This window comes from Chiloscyllium plagiosum, chromosome 22 (genome assembly GCF_004010195.1).
Source record: "Chiloscyllium plagiosum isolate BGI_BamShark_2017 chromosome 22, ASM401019v2, whole genome shotgun sequence".
NCBI lineage: Eukaryota > Metazoa > Chordata > Chondrichthyes > Orectolobiformes > Hemiscylliidae > Chiloscyllium > Chiloscyllium plagiosum.
In genome coordinates, this window is record NC_057731.1 from 20,083,866 (window position 1) to 20,106,404 (window position 22,539).

Sequence of the window (22,539 nt, forward strand, 5' to 3'; positions counted from 1 at the left end):
ATCAGAGCTGACTACTTTTCAAAGTCTCAAAGAATCCTGATACCTTGTCAATTCGGTGTAACTTTACATGAAAATCATTGGTCATATGGAACATAAATTTTACTTTAAAGAGAGACATTGCTGAAGCTTTTCCACTTGTACTCATCAGGACTGATGTAAGAATGGCAAATTTCAAACCATCACGAAGACTCCAGTGGAAAAGGGGGCTGACTGGTTGTCAAATCATCTCTAATTGCTCAACATAATGCCAAGAGGAAAGTGAGAGGAAGTGATCAGTTGCCTATATTCCTGAATAATTGCCAAAAGATGCAAAACTTGAACAAATTCCTGTATTTTCAGATAACATAGACTTATGCATGAATGTGCGTTGGTTCTAGCAACTAGAAATGACATTATGAGCACAAATTTGCAAATTCTTGATTTAATTCTTTCTGTGGACTCAGATGTCACAGAAGTGCCAGCAATTGTTTCCCCTCCCGAAATATCTTCAGGAAGATGGTGGGCTATCTTCTTCAACAATTGCAGTCCCTCTTGTTTGACTTTTCTGCAGCAGTTTAGGGTACAACTGAGCTCCTTGCCAGACCATTTCAATGACTGTTCAGAGTTAACCATGTTGCTGTGCATGAGTCACATGTAAGCCAGACCAGGTGAAGATAGAAGAATTTTTTCCCCTAAAGGACATTATTGATTGAGATGGGTCTCTGTTCCTATTAAAATTTCACCAGTTTATTTTACATTTCCTGATTCATCTTACCAAAGTGAATTACTTCACACTTTTCTGCTTTGAATGTCACCTGCGTCCAGTTCATCAGTGAAGGTCATCCTGAAGTCTCTTACAGTCCCTCTCACTGTTCACTACTTTGCACTCCTCAATGTTACAACAACTAAAATCTTTGCTATTACATCCTCTACATTCAGGTTTATGTCATTAATACACAGTATATCAATACAACAATGATGCATCATCTCAGGGAGGTTGCCCATGGGAATGTTACTGGGCTAGTAATTCAGAAGCTTGCAGCTGAGACCTGAGACCAAGGCTCCTTAGTCAGCATCTTTTAAATTCATAGTAGACAAGTAGGAGGCTGGAAGAGCACAGCAATCCAGGCAACATCAGGAGGTGGAGAAGTTAATATTTCAGGTATAACCCTTCTTCAGGAATTCCCATTTCACCATCAAACCTGCTGACAAAGACAGGGTGTGGTAGTCTGGAGGATGGACCTCTATGTCACAGAGGCCGAAAGCCAGCTCTCCGACACCATGTCCTACCTCCCCCTTGACCACGACCCCATCATGACCCATCAGGCCACCATCACTCACACGGTCAGTGACCTCATCACCTCTGGTGATCTCCCTCCAATGCCTCCAAATTCAGTCCCGCAGCCCTGCACTGCCCAGTCCTACATGCTCCCAAGATTCACAAGCCCAACTCCTCCGGCCAAACCATCATCGCCGCATGCTCCTGCTCCGCCAAATTCATTTCTTCCTACCTCGACTCCATTCTTTCTCCTTGGTCCAGACACTTCCCACCTACAACTGGAACACTAAGCACGCCCTCCACCTCTTCAGTGACTTCCAGTCCTCCGGCCCCCAGGGCTTCATCTGCTGCAGTCCTTGTACACGTCCATACTCCACAATGATGGCCTGTACGCCCTCAGTTTCTTCCTCTCCAACAGACCCATCCAGTCCCCCTCCACCAATACTCTTCTCCGCCTTGCTGAATTAGTCCTCACTCTCAATAATTCTTCCTTCAACTCTTCCCATTTTCTCCAAACCCAGGAGTGACTATGAGCACTCGGATGGGCCCCAGCTATAACTGCCTCTTTGTTGGCTATGTCGAATAGTCCCTCTTCAGTACACACACTGGTACTGTTTCCCAAATCTTCCGCCGTTACATCAATGGCTGCATCGGTGCTGCATCCTGCACCAAGGCTGAACTGGAGCAGTTCATAGACTTCACCAACAACTTCTACCCTCCCTTCAAATTCACTTGGTCTATCTCAGACACATCCCTCTGCTTTGTTGACCTCTCCATTTCCATCTCCACTGACAGTTTATGGACTGACATTTACTATAAACTCAGACTCCCATAACTACCTGGATTAGACTCACCCCCCCAAACGTCGGATCCTGCAAAACCTCAATCCCGTTTTCTCAATTCCTCTATCTCCATCTCATTTGCTCTGATGAGGAGATGTTCCACTCCCAAACATCCCAGATATCCACCTATTTCAAACAACATGCTTTCCCACCAGCCCCATCATTCAGACAGCGCCCCCATCTCATCTCCTCCATTCCTCACTCCACTGCTGTAAATCCCACCCCTAACATAATAAAAAAAAAGGTCCCCCTTGTCCACCCTCACTTCCCATCTCACCAATCTCCACAGCCAACATATTATCCTCAAACATTTCCACTAACTCCAACTGGACCCCACCACTAAGAACATCTTCCTCTCCCGGCCCCTCTCTGTGTTCTATAAGGGCCGTTCCCTTTGCCAATCCTGGGTTTGCATCACTGTCACCAACACCCCCCTCCACCCCAATAACTTCCTCTAACTGCAAAATCTGCCAGCACAGCATCCCTCCCTCCCTCACCTCCCCCCAGGGCCCCAAAAAGGCCTTCCAGATGAAACAGAGGTTCACCTGCTTCCCCAAACTAGTTTACTGCATCAGGTACTTCCCATGTGGTCCTCTCTACATAAGGGAGACTAAACATAACTTTCTGGAATGTCTCATTGAGCATCTCAGCCAGGCCCATAAGGACCAGCCTGATCTCAACGGTCACCACCCATTTCAATTCCTCTTCCCAGTCCCTCTCCCACGTGTCCATCCTTAATCTCCTCCATTGCCACAGTGAATCCGACCACACATTGGAGGAATAACACTTTACCTTCCACCTAGGCAGTCTATAGCCCGGAGGACTCAACATTGAGCACTTCAATTTCAAATACCCTTCCCACCCATCCCTTGACTCCCTTTCAGTCCTGCCTCCACCCTTCCATTCTACCTACCAACTCTTCCTTCCAGTTTCCAACCGGATTCATCCTTCCCATTGACCAACCAGATTGTACCCATCAACTGTGCTCACTTTTACCAGCACCTTACCATTCTGACCCTCTCCCCATATTCCCCACTCTTTGTGTGCAGCTCCTCCTACTCCCACCCGAGTTCTGAAGAAGTGTTATATCCAAAACGTCGACTTCTCCACCTCCTGATGCTGCCTGGCTTGCTGTGTTCTTCCAGCCTCCTGTTCATCTACTTTGGATTCCAGCATCTGCAGTTTTTTTTGTCTCTAATCTATTAACCCCATGGCCATTACCATCAAGAAGGACAAAGGCAGTGAATACATGGTAACACCATCATCTGCATGCTCCTCTCTAATCCACTCATCAGCCTGACTTGGAAATATACTGGCACTCCTTCATCATCACTGGGTCAAATGCCTGGAATCCCCTCCTTAACAGCACTATCACATTTCTAAAATAAGTAGTCTGCACCTGTTCAGGAGGTAGCTCACCACCACCTTCTCAAGGTCAACTAGGGATGGGTAATAAATGCTGGCTGAGCCAGCAATGCTCTCATCCCTGAATGAGAAAACAAAAATCAGCTGGGGGTAATTCAACATCAATGAATTAATCTGGAATAAATTGATTAGTATTGATCATGAAACTACCAGATTGTTGTAAAAACTATTCAGGTTCCTGGATGACCTCTAGGGGAAAAAAAATCCATAGGATTTGGGGTCTGAATAACATAATGCTTCAGACCTACAGCCATGTGGTTGATTCTTAAGTGCCTAAATATATTGAGCAAGTCACTTCAGTGTATGAAACCCACAGAAAGAAAAATAATGAGCACCTAAACTGTAACTCAATAAGACAGCTCACCACCACCTTCTGAAGGGCAATAAAAGCTGATTTTGTCTGTGGCACTCACAATCAAGACAGAATTTTAAAAAAAAACACAGATAAGAGGTGCATTACATCTGTCTGTCTGCATTGTGACTATTGTCCTGTTGTGTTGTTTTCTGCAGGAATAAAAATGAACTTGCATTGCTACAGTGCTATGCAAGTCCTTATATTCACAAAAGCGCAGCAGGTCAGGCAGCATCCAGGGAACAGGAGAATCGACGTTTCGGGCATAAGCCCTTCTTCAGGAATGAGGAAAGTTTGTCCAGCAGGCTAAGATAAAAGGTGGGGAGGAGGGACTTGGGGGAGGTTCTTCCTCCAACCGTCGTTTTGTTGTGGTCTGACGTTGGAGGAGTCCAAAGACCTGCATATCTTGGTGGAGTGGGAGGGGGAATTGAAATGTTGTGCCACAGGGTGGTTGGGTTGGTTGGTCCGGGTGTCCCAGAGGTGTTCTCTGAAACGCTCCGCAAGTAGCCGGCCTGTCTCCCCAATATAGAGGAGGCCACATCGGGTGCAGAGGATGCAATTTCCAGCAACACATTTCCAGCTCTGATCTCCAGCATCTGCAGACCTCACTTTCTCCTTATATTCACAAAGCACTGTATTGGCAACAAATTATATTTGAAGGTGTAACCACTGACTTTCTGTATGCAGTTTATATATGCAATTTGGGCAGTTACTTCACGAACGGCTACATTGAACTGACTGATCCAAGAGATTCAGTGATGCTGGTTAAAGGGTTCATTGTTAGCTATGACACGAATGTACTCTATAGTTCTTCAGGCTAAAGGGATCAAGGACATAGGGAGAAACAGAAACAGTTTACCGAGTTGGATGATCATCCATGATCCTATTGAATGGTGGAACAGTGACTCGAAGGGCTGAATGACCTATTCCCTACTCTTATTTTTCTGTTTCCATGACTCCGCTGATATCTTTGGCTAATATCATTAAGTCTTTTCATTCTCTGGAACAAGAACATGGACCTTGCTTTAGTGTCTGGCCTGAAACACTGTACAGGTGACAAAGCAGCATGCCTCCACTATCAACTACACACTATCAACATCCTTTCTCCCCCAGCACTCTAGCCCACAACATGGCATAAATACTGCCCCCTTCACACTTCACGTCAGCTCTGATGAAGAGTCATCTAGACTCGAAATGTTAGCTTGCTCTCTCTCCATGGATGCTGCCTGACCCGCTGTGATCTCCAATGTTTTTTGTTTTCAGTACAGGTTCCAGCATCTGCAGTAATTTGCTCCTGCCTCCAGTATCACCGATGCATTTGTGGTTCTGGATTAGTGTTGAACCTAACCTTTCTAACTCAGAAGTGAAAATGCTATAGCTGATTTAAAGCCAGAACATGAAGGTAATTTAACAATTATTTGCAATCCAATATTGGGAAAAGATAAGTTTTAACAGTCAATAATTAGGCATAGAATTTCACTAATCAAAGGGTTTCTTCCAAATACCCATACAATAAATACTAAATCAGTACTTCAGATCCTTGAGAGATTTCTTGCAATAACCTTCCTGATGTGATATGTTACTTCAAAATTTGTGATATTTTCCAGTATGTTTAAAAATTAGTAGATTTTAGCTACCTAGTTAACAGTTTTTCAGATTCAGAACATTGTCGCACTGTAGTGAATGTGGCAATGTCTATTTTGCTCACGGAGCTTTACTGAATGGACTTTGGTCTTAAGGAATTTGTAAGGATGCAAATAATTTCTAATACCAGAAGAATAATCATATTGCTACAACTTCTGTTAACATTATAAAAAATAATTGTTCCAATGTAAAGCGATTTGCACATTGACATATGTACTGAAAACAAAACATTATATATATCTGGGAATTCCAGATCATGTGTTCATACAAATGATTCAATGAGACATAGTAGCTTTCAAATATTTCACTTGAAATTCTTTCACAATTTGCATGTTTTGAATATTAACTTCTTGAGCCTATGAAGTTTTTTTTGAAATTCAATGTATTTTGTCAAGATGGTGTAAATACAATTGGCCTTTCCAAATTCAAGTCATTTCTTATCAGTCACAAGAGATTGTAGTAATCATGTGGTTATTGAACAGAATCAGATCTGGATTAGGACAGGTACAGTCAATCCAATTGTTTTATGATGCCCAATTCCTCTGAACAAAATTTTATTAAATTTCGTTAGCTACTTAATTGAACTTTGAGAAAATTTCAAGCCATTTTTTGTCAGCTCATTATTTAAATGTACATTTATGGTGTAGAAAACTTGCTACAAACTTCTTTTATTATTACAAGAATCACATGTATTTATAATTTTTAATTGATTCAACTATTTCCCATGTATCAGAGAACACAAACATACTACGTTTTTTATGTTTTCAAAGCTTTTATGCTAAGTTACTTTTTTGACCTATCCTCATACACCTGCAGAGTTTCTAGGATGTCTGCTAACTTGCCAAATCCAGCTTCAACGAGTCTCAGTTTACTATTAAACACCCAACGGTGAAGAGACAACTGTATATCATTCCTTACTCCCATTGCTCCTGTCTAGACTTGGCAAACACCCTGAAGCGGGAAAGAAGCCATTCATTTAATCATTTTGGCTGAAAGGACAATGTATTCCCTGCTGTGCATGTTAGCAGTTTCAAACATAATCAATGCTTAATGTCTTCATAAATAATACAACTGAGACTCTTAACAAATTATCATTTAATTTTATGAACTGCAAAAGACTAGCTCTTCATTAACTAATGTTTAATGCCAGTCCTGACTTCCTGTTCTCCACTAAGATTACATGTAATTATTAAGTAATGATTTAACACTGAAAGATTATTAAATGTTGTTTTGAAAATCAAAATAATTAAACTGGAATCTTCAAATTTTTTGGAACAGCGTAATATCCTGGTACATGTTACCATTGAAAGAAATGCCAACTTGTAGAGCGGATCACAGTGGCACACTATTTAATCATTTGGATATAACAGTAGCACGTCCAGATTTCCAGAAGTTAAAACTGGGATGAAAGGCAAAAGTCCATGATAACTGATATGTTGGGGTAATCAATGGCAGGAGTCTGGGAAATGGGCAGTTGAAGGTGGGAGGCAATGTAATTGTGGGAGACATCTGATGGAATATGCTCAGTCAGAATTGGCAACTCTAATCCATAGATTGTTTAAAAGGCATCATTAGCAATGGCACATTCAGTGCCAAAGTGAGGAGATGGGGGAGGGAGAAATTCATGCCAGGAAGGATACTGGTTCATTGTATATAATGGTGTGATATAACACATTTACAGGAAGAAGGACAACATTTCACACAGATTTGTTCCAATCAGGCATTGTTTATATTTGACAAAAAGGAAAAAAATTGAAAACCAGACTGTATGAACTAATTTTAGGAAGTTATCAGGACACTGGGGCACTTCGTGAAGAATGGAGACAAATCTAGGATGTCCGACCACCCTATATAACATACACACCATGCCGATTTTACAGATTTCGTCAAGTTTTGGGTTTTGCTCATCTTGACTTTCTGGTCCAAACAGACAAGAAATTTAATAATAACTCAGCATTAAGCTGTGATCACACAACTGTATTGTATTACGATAACTCCTCCCAGTGATAAAGGGCTCTTTGCCAGGTAAGTTTGCACAGGAAAGTTTGTACATGTTCTTTTTGAGTATGTGTTTACCATGATAAGAGGTTTGAAGTGACCTGTCAGAATCTAACACTCCATCAATTCCATGTCATGCCTCTCTGGCTCCAGAATGACCACTAACATGGGAAAGCCAAATTCTGCACAAATACGTGCAGTGTTCAGACTTGTCACAGTTGGCCTGATCGATGACTTCTTGAGCGTAAGCAATATACATTTACAGCTTGTACCACATTCTTTAAATCCAAACACAAGGCATGATAATGCAACTGACTAAACTAATGTCCACAAAATATATTTTGGAAACACAGCAATCTGCACATTAAACAGAATCCAAAGAGTAATGAGTGGATACTGGGGCAGAAGAAGATTGCAGAAGCAGGATGGAGAAAGGCCACAATATATTTTATCTGTTATATTATTGTGACAGACACACAGAACTCTAAGTCTGGATTAGAATGTCCAGGTTCTGGAGTTGAACTTGAGTTCAGAATCTTCTGACTTGGAGAAAAGAAACCATAGTGAATCAGCACCTTAAATTGTCTGCACTTTCAGATTGGTTCAGTTCCTGTGATTTGGTGAGCTGACAATCTCAACCATGCAGCTCTAGGGAAGTTGTTTAAAGCAAAGAGGAAGCAATTTGATGGTTCCCACAGCCTTTAAGTTATCAAAATAGTGCTTCAGTACCAAACAGACCCACAGCCTGTAGACCTCTGAAACATTTAGTCAGAACAAAAAGGCAACCAAAACATGTGAAATTGCACCAAAGACTAAAGAATCAATCTTGCAACTAACCTGCAACTTTGGCATGATCTTTTAAAGTGACAGTGGTGGTGGGAGCTCCTTTGAGACATTTGATGACGTTGTCAGCTTTGTGAGCTTTTAAGAAAGTATAGGTTCCAGGGCTCTGATCTACTGACTGAAGCTGTAGTAGTTTAACTCTTTTGCTTGTTGCTGGTAGTCACTAGGAGTGAGTAAACTAACCCCTCGCAAATAAGGCCAACACAAAAACGAGAGTGTAAAATTTTGCAATGAAATGCTGGGTGTCTCTCATATTCCCTTAAGTCAGGGATATAAGGAAGCCTCACGCACATGATGCAAAAGTAAACAAACTATTCAGCCTGGACAGCAACATCGGATCAGAGAAAACATTTTCAAAATTCAGATGTCTGAAGCAAGGTTACAGATTAGAGAGACCGCTTCCCCACAGCTTGGTTGAACTGTGATTTGGGGCCAGGAGTAAGTTAAAAAGACTTTAAATTGCTTTCAATTTAAAAACTGAGGATTACAGGAAAGGCTGGGATGGGGTGGGATGCCAGAGATACACAGGGCATCAATTTCCAGCCTTGGAAGATAGCGCATCAGTCAGACACCGGGAAGAGTTTTTTGGGCCTGCCTGAAGCTTCTGAGGGCTGAGCAGGAGAAATTAACTGTGCAAGAAGCAATAATTGAAATGCCTGACAGCAGGCTATAGGTTTGCCACTAAGTCTTTCAGATGGGTTGACACTCCCACCCTTCATGGTCAGAACCTCTTTTCTGTTCATCAGCGTGCCACAAACACTCATTAACACCTCAGCCCCCAATGCAATTATGCTCAGAGGTACAATCTTCTTAGCTAAAAATGAATGTGTTCACAAACCTGATGTATATATATCCAAGGCATGTACCTGGCCAGGTACAAACCTCTTCAGTGACTTGTTTCCTTCCCAACCAAGCGGTTTCACTGCACATAGGGGCTTAATGTGTCAGGGGTGAAGCTTCCCTATGTCAATCAGCTTTTCAGAAGTCTCAATCTTCTGTGGTTTTGCTTCCTGTAGTTACAAGTGTAAGCAGTGAAGGATAACTGGGCCCACCAGCCTGAGCTAGCCACATCTGGCCAAGCAGCTAATCTGACCAGAGCAAGCAAGTGGGACTCATCTGAAAGGGGGTCCAAAATGAAAAGTGGTCTCTGCTGAAAAGAGGGCAGACAAAAAAAGGTTCTCAAAAAGGTTGGCAGGGTGGAAAGGAACACAAGAGGATCAAACGTAAAGGGCATGGTCATCAGGGGCACTGGAAGGTTCCTGAGGAATCCAGGGACAAAACTGGGATACAGTGGGGAGAATCACAGTGAAATATGAAAATGGGGTAATTAGATGTGCTAGGGAGGCAGAATAATCAGGTGAACTGAGTGAGGGACAGTGAAACGGTCAGGCACAGTGTGGAATTCCAGATGGTTGTGAGAAGAGAAGAAACATTGAGGGGAAATGCCGAAAGGGCTATTAGTCACATGGGAGATTGTAAAAGGAAAGAAGTGATGCCAGCGGAAAGGAGAAGGGCATCTACACCAACATCCCTAGGTTTGCAGGCTAGACAAAGATAGGTGGAGTGATAGGTGGCATTGTGGAGGTGGGGAGGCTGCAGAAGGATTTGGATACATTAGCAGAGTGGGCAAACAAGTGGCAGATGGAGTCCAACATGGGAAAATGTGAGGTCATGCACTTTGGTAGGAAGAATAGAGGCAGAGATTATTTTCTAAATGTTGAGAAAATTCAGAAATCCAAAATGCAAAGCGACTTGGGAGTTCTAGTCCAGGATTCTCTCAAGGTAAACTTGCAGGTTGAGTCAGTGATTAGGAAGACAAATGCGATGATGGCATTTATTTTGAGAGGACTTGAATATAAAAGCAGGGATGTACTTCTGAGGCTCTATAAAACTCTGGTCAGACCACATTTGGAGTATTGTGCATACTTTTGGGTCCAATTTCTCAGGAAGAATACACTGGTCCTGGAGCGTGCTCAGAGGAGATTCACGAGAATGGTCCCAGGAGTGAAAAGTTTAACATATGAGGAACTTTTGAGGACTCTGGGTTTATACTCTATGGAGTTTAGAAGGATGAGGGGGGACCTAATTGAAACATATAGAATACTGAATGGCCTGGACGGAGTGGATGTTGGGAAGATGTTTCCATTGGTGAGAGAGACTAGGACCCAAGGGCACAGCCTTAGAGTGAAGGGAAGATCTTTAGAACAGAACTAAGCCACAGAGTAATAAATCTATGGAATCCATTGCCACAGAAGGCTGTGCAGGCCAGCTCATTGAAGATATTTAAGAATGCAATAGATACATTCTTGACTATCAAGGGGTTCAAAGGTTATGGGGAGAAAGCGGGAGGATGGGGCTGAGAAACTTATCAGCCATGATTGAATGGCGGAGCAGACTTAACGGACTGAATGACCTAATTTCTGCTCCTTTGTCTTATGATCAATCCCATTCACTTCCTGTCATTCACTAACCTTTACAAGAAGGAAACCCAAGAATCACCAGCAGCATACAGAGTCTTATGGCACAATGATTGTGTTCCTATCTCTGGGCCCAAACATCTGGCTTTAAGTCCCACTCAGGAAGTGCTTGTCACAGAAGAGTGTCAGAGCACATTCAAATAGGGTGTCTTTAAAAAGGAAATCAGCAACAGTGTTGATGGTGCAGTAGAGGGCTTTTCCAGAGTCAACTTTCATATGCACATGCTGGTGAATAAGAAGTTCATAGGGATGAAATTGTTCTGCAGGCTGTAGCACTGAGTGGCAGGGAAAAACGTAAGCTACCTTGAATCACCATTGAGCTGACTGCCACATACATGGAAAGCAATGTAAAGATCAAGGCCACAAAGATCCTCCACACGGGCACCATCAGGAAAGGGAGAACTACCTACAGGTCATGGAGGATCCTCCACAGGGCAGGATTTGTAATAGCACCTGACCAGCCTGATAAGGGCTCAAAGGGCAACTTGACTGTACCAAGATCTCAAGTGGAAAACAAACACCCTGTTCCTGATGTTTCTTCATAAATCAGCGCTTCCAGATCAGGCAGTCGACCAAGATAACCCAGCAGCTGTGTTAACTTTCCTAAGGATAAGGAGGAGGGGGACAGCACCGACAAAACCAAGGACACTAGGCTCAGGGGATTGCAGCTGTGGATGGGTAAACAACACATGAAGAGGGTAACCAGGGCCTTCTGCAGCATTGAGCAATCTACCCAGAGAGGCTTTACCAACGGTGTCACAGCTAGCTGCAGATGAGTGAAAGACAGTTTCAGAGGTTTCTTTGTATGACTAGAGATATCATTAGCTACATTTGCCCCCGCCTGCAGGCAGTGCTGCAGCAGTGATGTCCCTACGGCATAGAATTTTACAGCAGCATTGAGTTAACTTGCCACGGGCTAGTTCAAACCTCAATTGGAGATCTTGCTATCATCTACCAATCGGCAGCTTATAAGCATGTGTGTGAGTTCACTGATGCCCTTTGCAGTAAACAATATTGTTTGTTCACTTCACTGTGGGTTCAGAGAGCCAAGTTGTTACCTGCATCATTGGGATCCCTTAGAGAGCCCAAGGGATAATTGAGTGCACACAGGTGATGCATGGATCTTCATAGCATCATCTAGCCACATTCCTTAATTGGAAGGGAGTGCATTCCCTCAATATCCAGCTGATTTGTGACCACAAGCAGCAATCCCAGCAGGCATGCACCCCACTCTTCAGGGAGCTGTCACAATACTTATGTTCTGTGCAACTCCCAGTTTCCCTGAGCATTTGTACTCCTTGCATGATCTCCAAGGTTGACTCATGGGTGACAATGGGTACACCCAGTTCTCCATCAGTCCTCCAAGTGTCAGAGACCTGAGCTGTTTCTTCCTCCTTTAGCTGCAGACTCACGTCAGTGCTGTGCTCACCAGAATGTGACCCCAAGCGTAACTGGTTACATTATCAGCCAAGGTGAATGTCTCCGCACTGGTGGAGGGTGGGAGAATAGTCTTGATGTTGCATTCTCTGAGAATCACAATTGTCACTGTTCAGAAGTGTGCTGTGAGGTGCTTGCAGAGATGGTTCTGGAGGCCAGGAACCTCTGGCTTGGAAGTGGGGTCTGGAGGTTGCATTTAAAGACAAAAAGACTTGCTCATCATACAATTTGCCACCCTCACCCAAGGTTTCATTAAAACATTGGTTCCTCATGTGCAGCTGGAAGGAGCAGATTGGAGGCTTTGTCATTAAATACAATCTTCTCTTCAGCTCAATCATGCTTCACTCGCTCAGTTGCCAGCTAAATAGCTTGCTCCTCAAAGACGGTCAGGATCCATACATCAGGCACTCTTGCTCCTACCATCTGTCTGTGCATGCTCATACCTTTTATTATACATGTTCTTCTCTTTCAGGAGAGTAGCATTAAGAGACATTAGCATGGTTACTTTAGTATTTTGCCTGCATTGACAGATACAGGTAGAGCTGCCAATAACCAGGTCTGTGGATGTTACTGTTAAAAAGAGTGTGGTATGGGTGAAGTTAGGAATTGAAGGGTCTAGAAAATGATTCAATGTCATCCAAGAGCTAGAACTGATGCAAATTGATAAAGTATTATATGGCCTGAGGTACCTGTGAGGTGTTCATCTCAAGGTCATACTTTGTGACAGTGTCCTTGTCCCACGCAAGTCTCTGGTGAAGAGTTATCATCTGTGCATGCTCTTGTTAGGATGAAAGGACAGTGAATTGTTCAGGTGTGAGCTATGGAATGTTGTAGCTCCTTTTATGGGTTAAACATGAACACAGACAGATGTGTGAGAGGCAACAGCACTCTGGTACAAATAATGCTGCATTGGCAGCAGAAGCGAAGTTTCAGATGTTGACTGCATATGAGGCAAGTGATGAAGATGGCTGACAATCCAACTTGTGTGAGACAATCCTGCACAGTGGCAAGCTTAGATTGCTAACTCATGCTCATAGAGTCATGAAGCATTGAGCAGACAGTGGTACATATGCCAAGCGAAGTGCCAAACAGATCATTCATTCACTTGCAACAAGGGAGCCACATTTTCTTGAGCCACCCATGGGTGCTGATCTCCGCAGCCTCTTCAGTCCACCCTGCCCTCCTCAGTTACGATGGCCTCATTGCCATCTCAGGGGAATAACATTTCCTTTCTCTCTTGGGCAGTCTCCAGGAGAAACTCTCCTGAGGTGTTACTGAATCATGCTCACTTTTTGCTGACATCTGAAAGCAGAGCACTGATGAGTGATACTAGTGGGTTGCAGAATATGAAGTGGTATCTTTTAAACTTGGTGCTTGGAATTTGGAGTCTGGCAGGCTCTGGCAGTTGTGGCAGGCAGTTATTCCTGATGAAGGGCTTTTGCCCGAAACGCCGATTTTACTGCTCCTCGGATGCTGCCTGAACTGCTGTGCTCTTCCAGCACCACTAATCCAGAATCTGGTTTCCAGCATCTGCAGTCATTGTTTTTACCTAGAACGTCCCACCTGCCTACACACTGGGACATGAATGTACAACAAGCTAAGAAAAATGTGCAAGAAACCTGACCCACTCTTACATAAAAGTACCTCCCAACTTTGGGCCTGCCTTCGCACTTAGTCTCACAAAAAAGATTGTGCCCATGGACTCAATAAATTGGCTCTGATGGACTGGATAGCTTTCTTCTTATATTCTTATCTTTTTAAATTCAGATTTATTGCTAACATTCCAACTTAAAAGAATGAATGCTGGAATCATTGATGACACAATGCATTTACCTTGCCAGTAATCCTGCTGATAAAATAACCAGTTGTTGTACAATGAAAGTTCCTACAGTATTGCTTTGCAAAGTAGTAAAGTACCAAATGAAAGCTTACCTGGCTTATAAAATTCTTCAGGAGCAGCATATTCGGAATTTACTTTATGAAATTCAGAATATATTCAAAATGGTGCTGTTTTATTTTATAATGGTTTTATTAGTTTGTCTATTTATCTATTTGTCTAGTGCACAAGTAATTCAGAGATATACCAAAATAATATTTGTACAAAGGGTATCAGCTGTGTTTTAGTGGACTATATCCAACAAAAGTCAGAGGATATTAGATCACATGACAGAATGAGCATCATTACCAAGTTATTTTCAACTTGAGCAAAAGCTGAAATATTTTGTAATTTACTGCAGACTTTAAGAGTCATGGCTAATAAAATATGTTCAAGGAGATCCTACAACATGACAAGGTAAATACTGGGTTTTAATAAGGCACAGGCTATCCCACAGCATAAACAATCAAAGGTCAAGTCATAACCTGAATGTAAACAAATCCCCTTTCTTCCATTTTCTGATGGAGGCAGGGGCCCTGTTAATTATCACTAATCCAACAAATTATTTTCAAAGAACACAGATAAACACAGTCCCACCTCTCACATCGGCATATTGAGATTAGCTAAAAGAAATCTAAATATTTTTAATATTAAGATTTTATTTGAAACATAAAGTTCTAAAATATAAAACATTCATTTAAATGTTTGTTGTAGAATTACAGTAGTATAAATTTTGTACCTTGGTGGAAACGATATCTCTTGTTCACTCAACTTGTCTTTGAATACGGACAACTCTCTGTCAAATTCTAAAAGCTGAAAAGAAATTGATTAACAGAAGGTTATTCTACAGTATCTTGTACTTAAGGCATTTCATTAATCCACTGAACAATCATGTTTAAATATCATTTCTCAACATCAGATTTCTCCCCTGCCTTAATCTCTAGAAATTATTGGTGTCTTGATAGCAGATGGTTGCATATATCACGCTGTAAGTGTTGACCACTTTTGGAATATAAAGGAGATTACAGCAATCCTGTCTCCTTTTGATATCCAATACCAAATATCGCCATCAGAAAGAATCATGGCTAACTTCCTCCTTGTCAACTGACAGATGCAGAGGGCAACAGAGGTTTGTCTAGTCTGCTATATTGTCGGAGGAAAGCATCCAGTAGTTCAAATAAGGATCAAACCATGGATCATGTGATCTCAGACTCTGTAATTCACTGAACAAATTGTTGAGCCAGTAGAATGTACTAATCAATATTTTACTGGCAATTCGACTTACTTTATCTCATTATAATTACATTTTTTTTATATCTATATATAAATATTAACGTCCATGCCTTTATGACAAAAGTTGCCAACTCTTTTATGCAAGGTGTCCTTTCCAAATTGGCATTCGTATTTATTTTTACCTTTTGTTCGTTATTTTTCCATTTCCTTATTTTGATATTGAATGGCCTCATGCCTGAAAATTGTACATTCAATATTTTATAGGATAAGGCCCTTCTCCTTTTGGTTAGTTCTTCACTGGTACCAATGCCAAAATGAACACTGATTCCAAATAGACAACAAAACCTAAATTAGGTGACTGACTGATAAAATCCTCAAATACACCTCAATGCAAATAACTCTTGGTAGTAGCCAGTGCACAGGAGCAGTCAAAATTTCCAGCGACTTTTAAATGATAAATTAATGTCAGTGCTAGAATCAGGCATGTAATTCAATTTAAAACTTCAGAGCACAAAACGACTGGGGGAGGGGTAATTCTCATTACAAACCTTAAGGGAGTTAGATGGTTCATTCAGTTTGGTTTGTGATGACCTGAACTAAATACAATCTCAAGTCTGAAATTATGACATTCATTTTCTACACATAATACGGTTTTCGTGCATTATTCTCCCATTTAAAGGGTACAAATGTATTTTCTTAACTTTTACTGCAACCCAAGATTAGATCACAGAGCTATTAGCCGGTTTTGAACAAACATCCATTCAAATTTCTACAAACAGCATTATCTTTGCATCAATATTTGTTCTTATCCTGGATTCTAAGTGAATAAGTGACTGAATGCTCATAATAATCTGTTCTGCTACTGACCATCACTCTTTGTAAGTGCCGTTTCCTATTCTGACAAGTATGTCATCAAAATAACACCTTTTATGACTACAGCGTGTTTATGCTACTGCCCATTAATCATCTCTCATCTCACAGCTGCGCTGATACCATTGTATGGGTGGCAGAGGTTCTGATCTAAATTAGATTATGTCCCTCTATCCCATGCCACCTCATAAATCATTCCTGAAATGCAAAATTAGCAGCTACTTGTACACATTAATTATCCGTACAAAGGCAGTCACCTGAGCCACCTGCAAGGATGACCAGTTCTTCCACCTTTCCATTTAGAGTCAGGAATCAAAGTCCTTTCTATTTGTAACACAGCCACGTTGTTCAAACATTTTCATTGCTTTATCAACTATGGACCTATCCACTTCATTGAACAAATGTCTTCAACATTTATAACTTATAACGAAAATGTGACCAAGGGCACTCTTGTTTTGAACATATTCAAATTCAGACAGTCCTTGGCCTCAATGTTTATTGCCAGTGAAACTGAAGCTTAAATAGGTTTAAACTCAGACTGAGTACACTGACCTGAGGCTACACCCCTCCCACAAGGCAATACTCTACTTTAACTAATTTTAAAACTAATTGAGATTTGCGTCGATTCAAAATGAGGGTCCAGTTACAACTGGAAAGCAATACTTGATGACTCATGATGTGCAATTTTACAATTTTCATGAGCTGGGGAAGTCTGTCCGATATCAAACTCACCAGAGAAGAACGGCAGGAATTCTAATTGCTAAGTTCAAAAAGGAATTGCACTGGAATCATTATAGGTTAGGAGGAGGAGGGAAGTTCTCCCTAGGCTCCTTATGAAGTCTTCAGTCATCCCCAGTGCCAGCGTCCCAACAGCTACCAAGACTCTTACCTAGTAATAACTATAGATCAGAGGGGACTACTTTATGTCTTATCTGCCTCCAGCAACTGACAATGTCATTATCAGGACACAGAATAGTCTGAAATTATTTATAAAGTCAAGGAGTTAAACTGACCCAATCCCAGAGCTGAATTTCCCACAAGGATTTCCTGCCCACATCCTGTCTCATCCATAGCCAATCCCAGTTAAAATCAAATCCTAAATGTTTTAATTACCATACAAGAAAATTACTAGAATTATATTGATATTCAAGTGGACTTCATGACAAAATGACGTGACCAGATTTGAATGCCATCCAATAATTCAATGCTGGATGAGCAGAAATTTCCTCCAATTAAGTATTGGGAAGACCAAGGACATTGTCTTTAATTCCTGCCACAAACTTCAATCCCTGTGCATGTATGAATTATAGGTATAATTTCACATATACCTTTACCATTATGTTTTGTTCAGAACACTGAAAGCAGCATTGTAGTGCTTTTTATGTCTAGCCATATTCTTAATTGTCAGTGTTTTCATTCACATGTAAAATAAAGGAGACACTAAAACCAAAAAGGTTTTGTTTGACTGTAGAAGAGGCCATCTACAGTACTGGGAATGGACATAAAACTATTACTATCAGCAACCTTGTAAATATATCAAGTATCCACATCCACCACTCACTAGGTCTAAAAGCAGGATATGGGTTGGATTTAAAAGTTTTTAGTGGGCTAAGGGTGACAGAGTGCAAAGTGAATGGTGTGTTTGCTTCTATCATCTCATTAAATCAAGTGTTGGACTGCTATTCAGTGGGTCTCTGGCAGGGTGACAGCCAGTTCGTAATGTTAACAGGCCTCTGCAACCAATCAAGAGTCTAGACTGGGATCATGTGACGTAGCAGAGAGGTCATACTGTGAATAGGAACTTCGTGATAGTTTCAAAGGTCCCTTGCTTTCTGAAACTCTATTTCTTATGGTGGGCTGAAAAATGTCAGTAAAAGAAGTCAAATCATACAGATGCTTCCACTTCCACCACTATAATTGGTTGCTACTTGCAGCCATGATACTGGTGGCAGAATGTTTCTTCCACTCTTGTGCTGTCTTATCTTATCTGCCATAAAACATTCTCACATGTTTTTCCCAGTTCACACCTGTAAAATGAAGAGTTATGTATATATGATTCTCTCACAAACTCTTCAATTCTTAATTTCAAAATGGCACCTGGGCTCCCAATTTCAATGCCCACACAATCTCTCTGATTTCTGAGGTTGAGCAGTGATGTTGTTGACCCAATATCATCTGGCTTGTAGGGTTGGCCTGCCCAACTTGTAGCCATAAAACCCAGCTGAACACTGCATCCTAAGGTGAAAAACTAAAAAGCTGTGCATTTGCAAAGAATTGTAGCATTAATGCAAAATATAGAAATGTTCAGTGTGGTTCATTGACAGGATTTCACAAAGTTTTCCACCATCCCTGAATGGTTAATTCTACTTTCTGACACTCTGGATAACCACAGTCAGCGGAACAACAGCTATTACTCTTCAGGACCTACAGCCCAACCCTGCAGTGAGTCAGATTAAGAGGTGATGCTACTTACATTTGTCAAACCCATCAGTGCCATTCACGAGAGGCTCTGCAGATGCAAAAAATTAGCTGATGTGTAGAAGGAGGAAAAGATGTGACTTGCATTTTGGAAATAGTTGGAAAGAACGATACATTAATAAAAGTTTCTTATCAATAGAAAACATCTCAACTCTTCGGAATTTACTTCAAATCTCAGTGCTAATTATTCCAGTACTGGATGCAGATTGTAAAAATTCTCAGTGCTCCTTTAAGCATTTGTTTATGATAATAGTTTGTTGCATTCCTGTGGTTAAATGCAGCTCATTGTAGCCATTTAATATTTTCCTTTGATTCAGATTCGTGGAGGGCTAGGCCTCAACATTTCTGCAGTAATTCCTGTGTGTGTAAGCATGCCGCAGGTCTGAGATAATGCTACATTACAACCACTGCATATCCCAGGTGCAGGTCTTGTGCAGTTGGCTATGAGGATAATGTAATCTTCCAGAAATCATTAAAACCAGGCAGTCTAAATTCATTTGTCTACATAAACTCGTACAGGGTTCACAATGTAAGGCTCATCTGCACCTGTTGCTACTGAGGTAGGCAACACTCCAGGTTTGTGCTGCCCTACTTAACATGTCTGCAGAATACAGTCAAAGCTGACTGGGTGGCTGAGCTAGTGGGGTCCTAAATCATGAGAGACCAACGCCAGGTAAAAATAGCCTGTACTACTTGAAGCTGGATTGCATTTCTTAATGGGAAAGTGGCTATTGGATGTTATGTTGGAAAGTGTTCTAATGTGGAAAAGAATATTTTAATAATAGAAAGATATGGCAGAGGATGTGCTCCAACATTTTCTGACACTGCACTAGAGAACGTGGTGGAAGGGGTAGAGGAAGAGAGATGCGTTCAATTCACGGGGGGCCTGGCTGAAATGTTGCAAAAATGTTCACAACCTCATATGGACTGGTGAGGGTCAATAAATATATCTTGAAGTGTCATCTTCCTCCATCTGCAATACTAGCCTGATACACTGTTCAAAGCATCTGCACCTCATATCTTGCTGGCCAAATATTTCTGTCAATTATGAATAACACACCACATTTATAGTTTCATCACCTTCCCACTCTTACCACTGATTGTAGCTAACTCTCACAGCCAGGCTCACTGTTAGCTATTCAATCATGATGATCAGATTTCATCTCTCTCATTGACACATTTCTCTCTCTGTCTCTCATAGAGAGGGTGGTGCACAAAACTGGAAACAGCAGGGGCTAACTGACAGAGAACATAAACAACAGGATATCCTCTTCCACCAAGAGGTGATTGGGTTTTCCATTATTATAGTGGCGTATCAAGGGTCTGGGCCAGCAATGCCTACCACTTCAAAACTAATGTTACTTCCCACTTATTTCACAATCTCTTCTATTTAGAAACTGCAGATGGTCTAAACATGGACCCTGTACTTCCCTAGGTCCTCTCTTTCCCACCTTACCCTTTCTCTTTCCAACTACCCAAAGGACTGGAATCTAGTTATAGAATGGTGAGAAAGCAACTGGTTCAATCAACCAATGGCTAATTTCTAAGTAGCTGATGATGCAGGGTGGGAGATGGGGTTTGATGTTCCTACTGCTCAATGTGTGTTCAGCCATACACGATTCAGAGACAAGTAACTGGAATGTTGAACTTCATTACTTTCATCAGGGCAGCAATAGACATTGATCAAGATTATGATCTGCCATTCTGGGTGCTTCAATCTGTTTATTGTGTGTGTGCTAATGCCCTACCAACATTGTGTCAACCACGACACACACAATAAGTATGGATGATGCACTAGATTCCATTCTGGATCTCTAAGGCCACTTGAATCTCCCAAAGAGATGGATACAATGTGTGCAAACTTTGTATCCATCTCTTAGTAAGTCCTAGGCAGTTTCATATTTGGCTTACAACTGACTGATCAAAATCTGCACTTCAGGAAACCATCTACATTACAGTACATGTGCAATATTGTAGCCCCTCAGAATGTCCAGTTTACAAGGCTATCTAGGTCTTGAAGATTAACAGGTTTTCTTCCATTGATTGTGGTTGTCTGAAGTGTAATTAGGATGGAACACTCTTCAAAGCATTGGAAAAGAATGTAAAACTCCAACAACACTGAACATGGATTTAATAACATAAAAGGACAGAACGTGCTTTTGTTAGATGGTGGTCCTGTAGCTCGAGACTTAAAGGATCAACATAAAAGCCAGTCTAGTTTTATTATATGGGTAAGAGTCTTTTCCTTTCATGATGCCAATACTATATTGTTATCCAGTATTCTGCAATTAATATATAATAAAACATACATACAATAAAAGGCTTGGGTTCAAAAGACTTATTTATAATGCTGTTAGAATACAACAAAATTAAAGATTTACTTTTGACAACTTACTTTCTGTCTTCCTAATGTGCAATAAACAGCTCTTTAGATAGGAGGCACAACAAATGCAATACTTTAAAGGGTTAATGTAATTTTGAATACTGCTTCATGGATTGCCATTCTTAGATCTTGGTGACAAAAGCATTATGACGCCAGAAGTAAATGTTTAAAAACAATATCAAATTCAATTATTTATAAATCACATCTCTAAATGCAAACTATTTCCAAGAGGATTTGTTTTTTTGCATTGTACACTCAATAAAGAACATATCAAAAGCATTGCAAAGATTGTGCTTTAGCAGACTATGCATGAGAGAGGCTAAGGGGACAGTGACAAAGCAGTTTACTGACAAGAAAGTTTGTCAGTGATTGTTCAATTTAAATAGATTCCAGTGTTACTGGAGAGACATCACACAGATAAAGCCCAAAAATCAATGAGACTTCAGCATGCAGCAAGTCAGAGACTAAATAAGCAGGCACCAAGAACAACTCTATCCTGCATCAGGGCTGTGAAATTCCCAATTCTACATCTGTATGGCAAAGGAAAATTTAATCTTCCCAAATACTCATCACTGCATTCCATCCTCTGACCTGACAGCTACACTTATAATTAATTATACAATTTAGATGGGAATATCGACTAAACAAACCTATAAATCATAGAAAAAGTCAATAGGCATGGACACATTCAATCATGTCCAAACCAATGATTACTGCTTTCAAAATACAATAATTATTTTCAAGAGCTGACTTGAATTAAATTTCTGTCAACCTGGTACAAGACCAGTGGTTGATGAAGGATGCAATAGATTTTTGGGGGGGAATTTGGTATAGGAACATTCATCCTGAAGAAGGGCAGTTTGTTTTTAGTGATCACACCACTCTGTGTATAACCAGACCATGAAGATTAGATTATCTCAAATGGCTCATTAAATCATTTATCTTTCCCATGAAGTTGATCCAGAGAAGCTGCTCACCTTCTTGCATTCCAATGAAATCAGATGTAATGAATTCTGCTGCACAGTGAATGTGAAGGAATGAGGTGGTACATTTACAGTTGGAAAAGCGGCAGCAACGGCATGTGGAAGGCACTGTTTCATTGCCAGCCTCCTGAAAATGCCCGACATTAAAGGAAAAGCAGCATGTTAAACTGTGTTCAATGTCCGATCTCACTCAACTAAAGGTGCTCAACTATTTCCTATAATTTTCCACTCGTCAGGGAATGGAGAGCTTAACTGAAATATACTCCTAATGCCACTAGTGCAACAGTAGAATGACCAAGAATGGGAGATATTTCGCATGGGTTCAGTTTGCCTCTGCTAACCTATCCCCCACAACTTCAAATTCAAAAATACTCTGCTATCTTAAATTTTGGACGATTGCTGTACTGCTATCCACTACTGCAAATGTCAGTGAGAATGTA

General features: G+C 41.1%; 1 protein-coding gene across 2 annotated transcripts in view; it reads right to left on the reverse strand.

The window, feature by feature from the left end:
• The window catches only part of LOC122561115 (inositol polyphosphate-5-phosphatase A), a 496,456-nt gene that overhangs the window by 33,852 nt on the left and 440,065 nt on the right, over window positions 1–22,539 (reverse strand). For both annotated transcript variants that reach the window (XM_043712554.1, XM_043712555.1), the window contains exon 12: window positions 14,892–14,965. In XM_043712554.1, coding sequence (XP_043568489.1) covers window positions 14,892–14,965 — 74 coding nt within the window. The remainder of the gene's footprint in view (window positions 1–14,891; window positions 14,966–22,539) is intronic.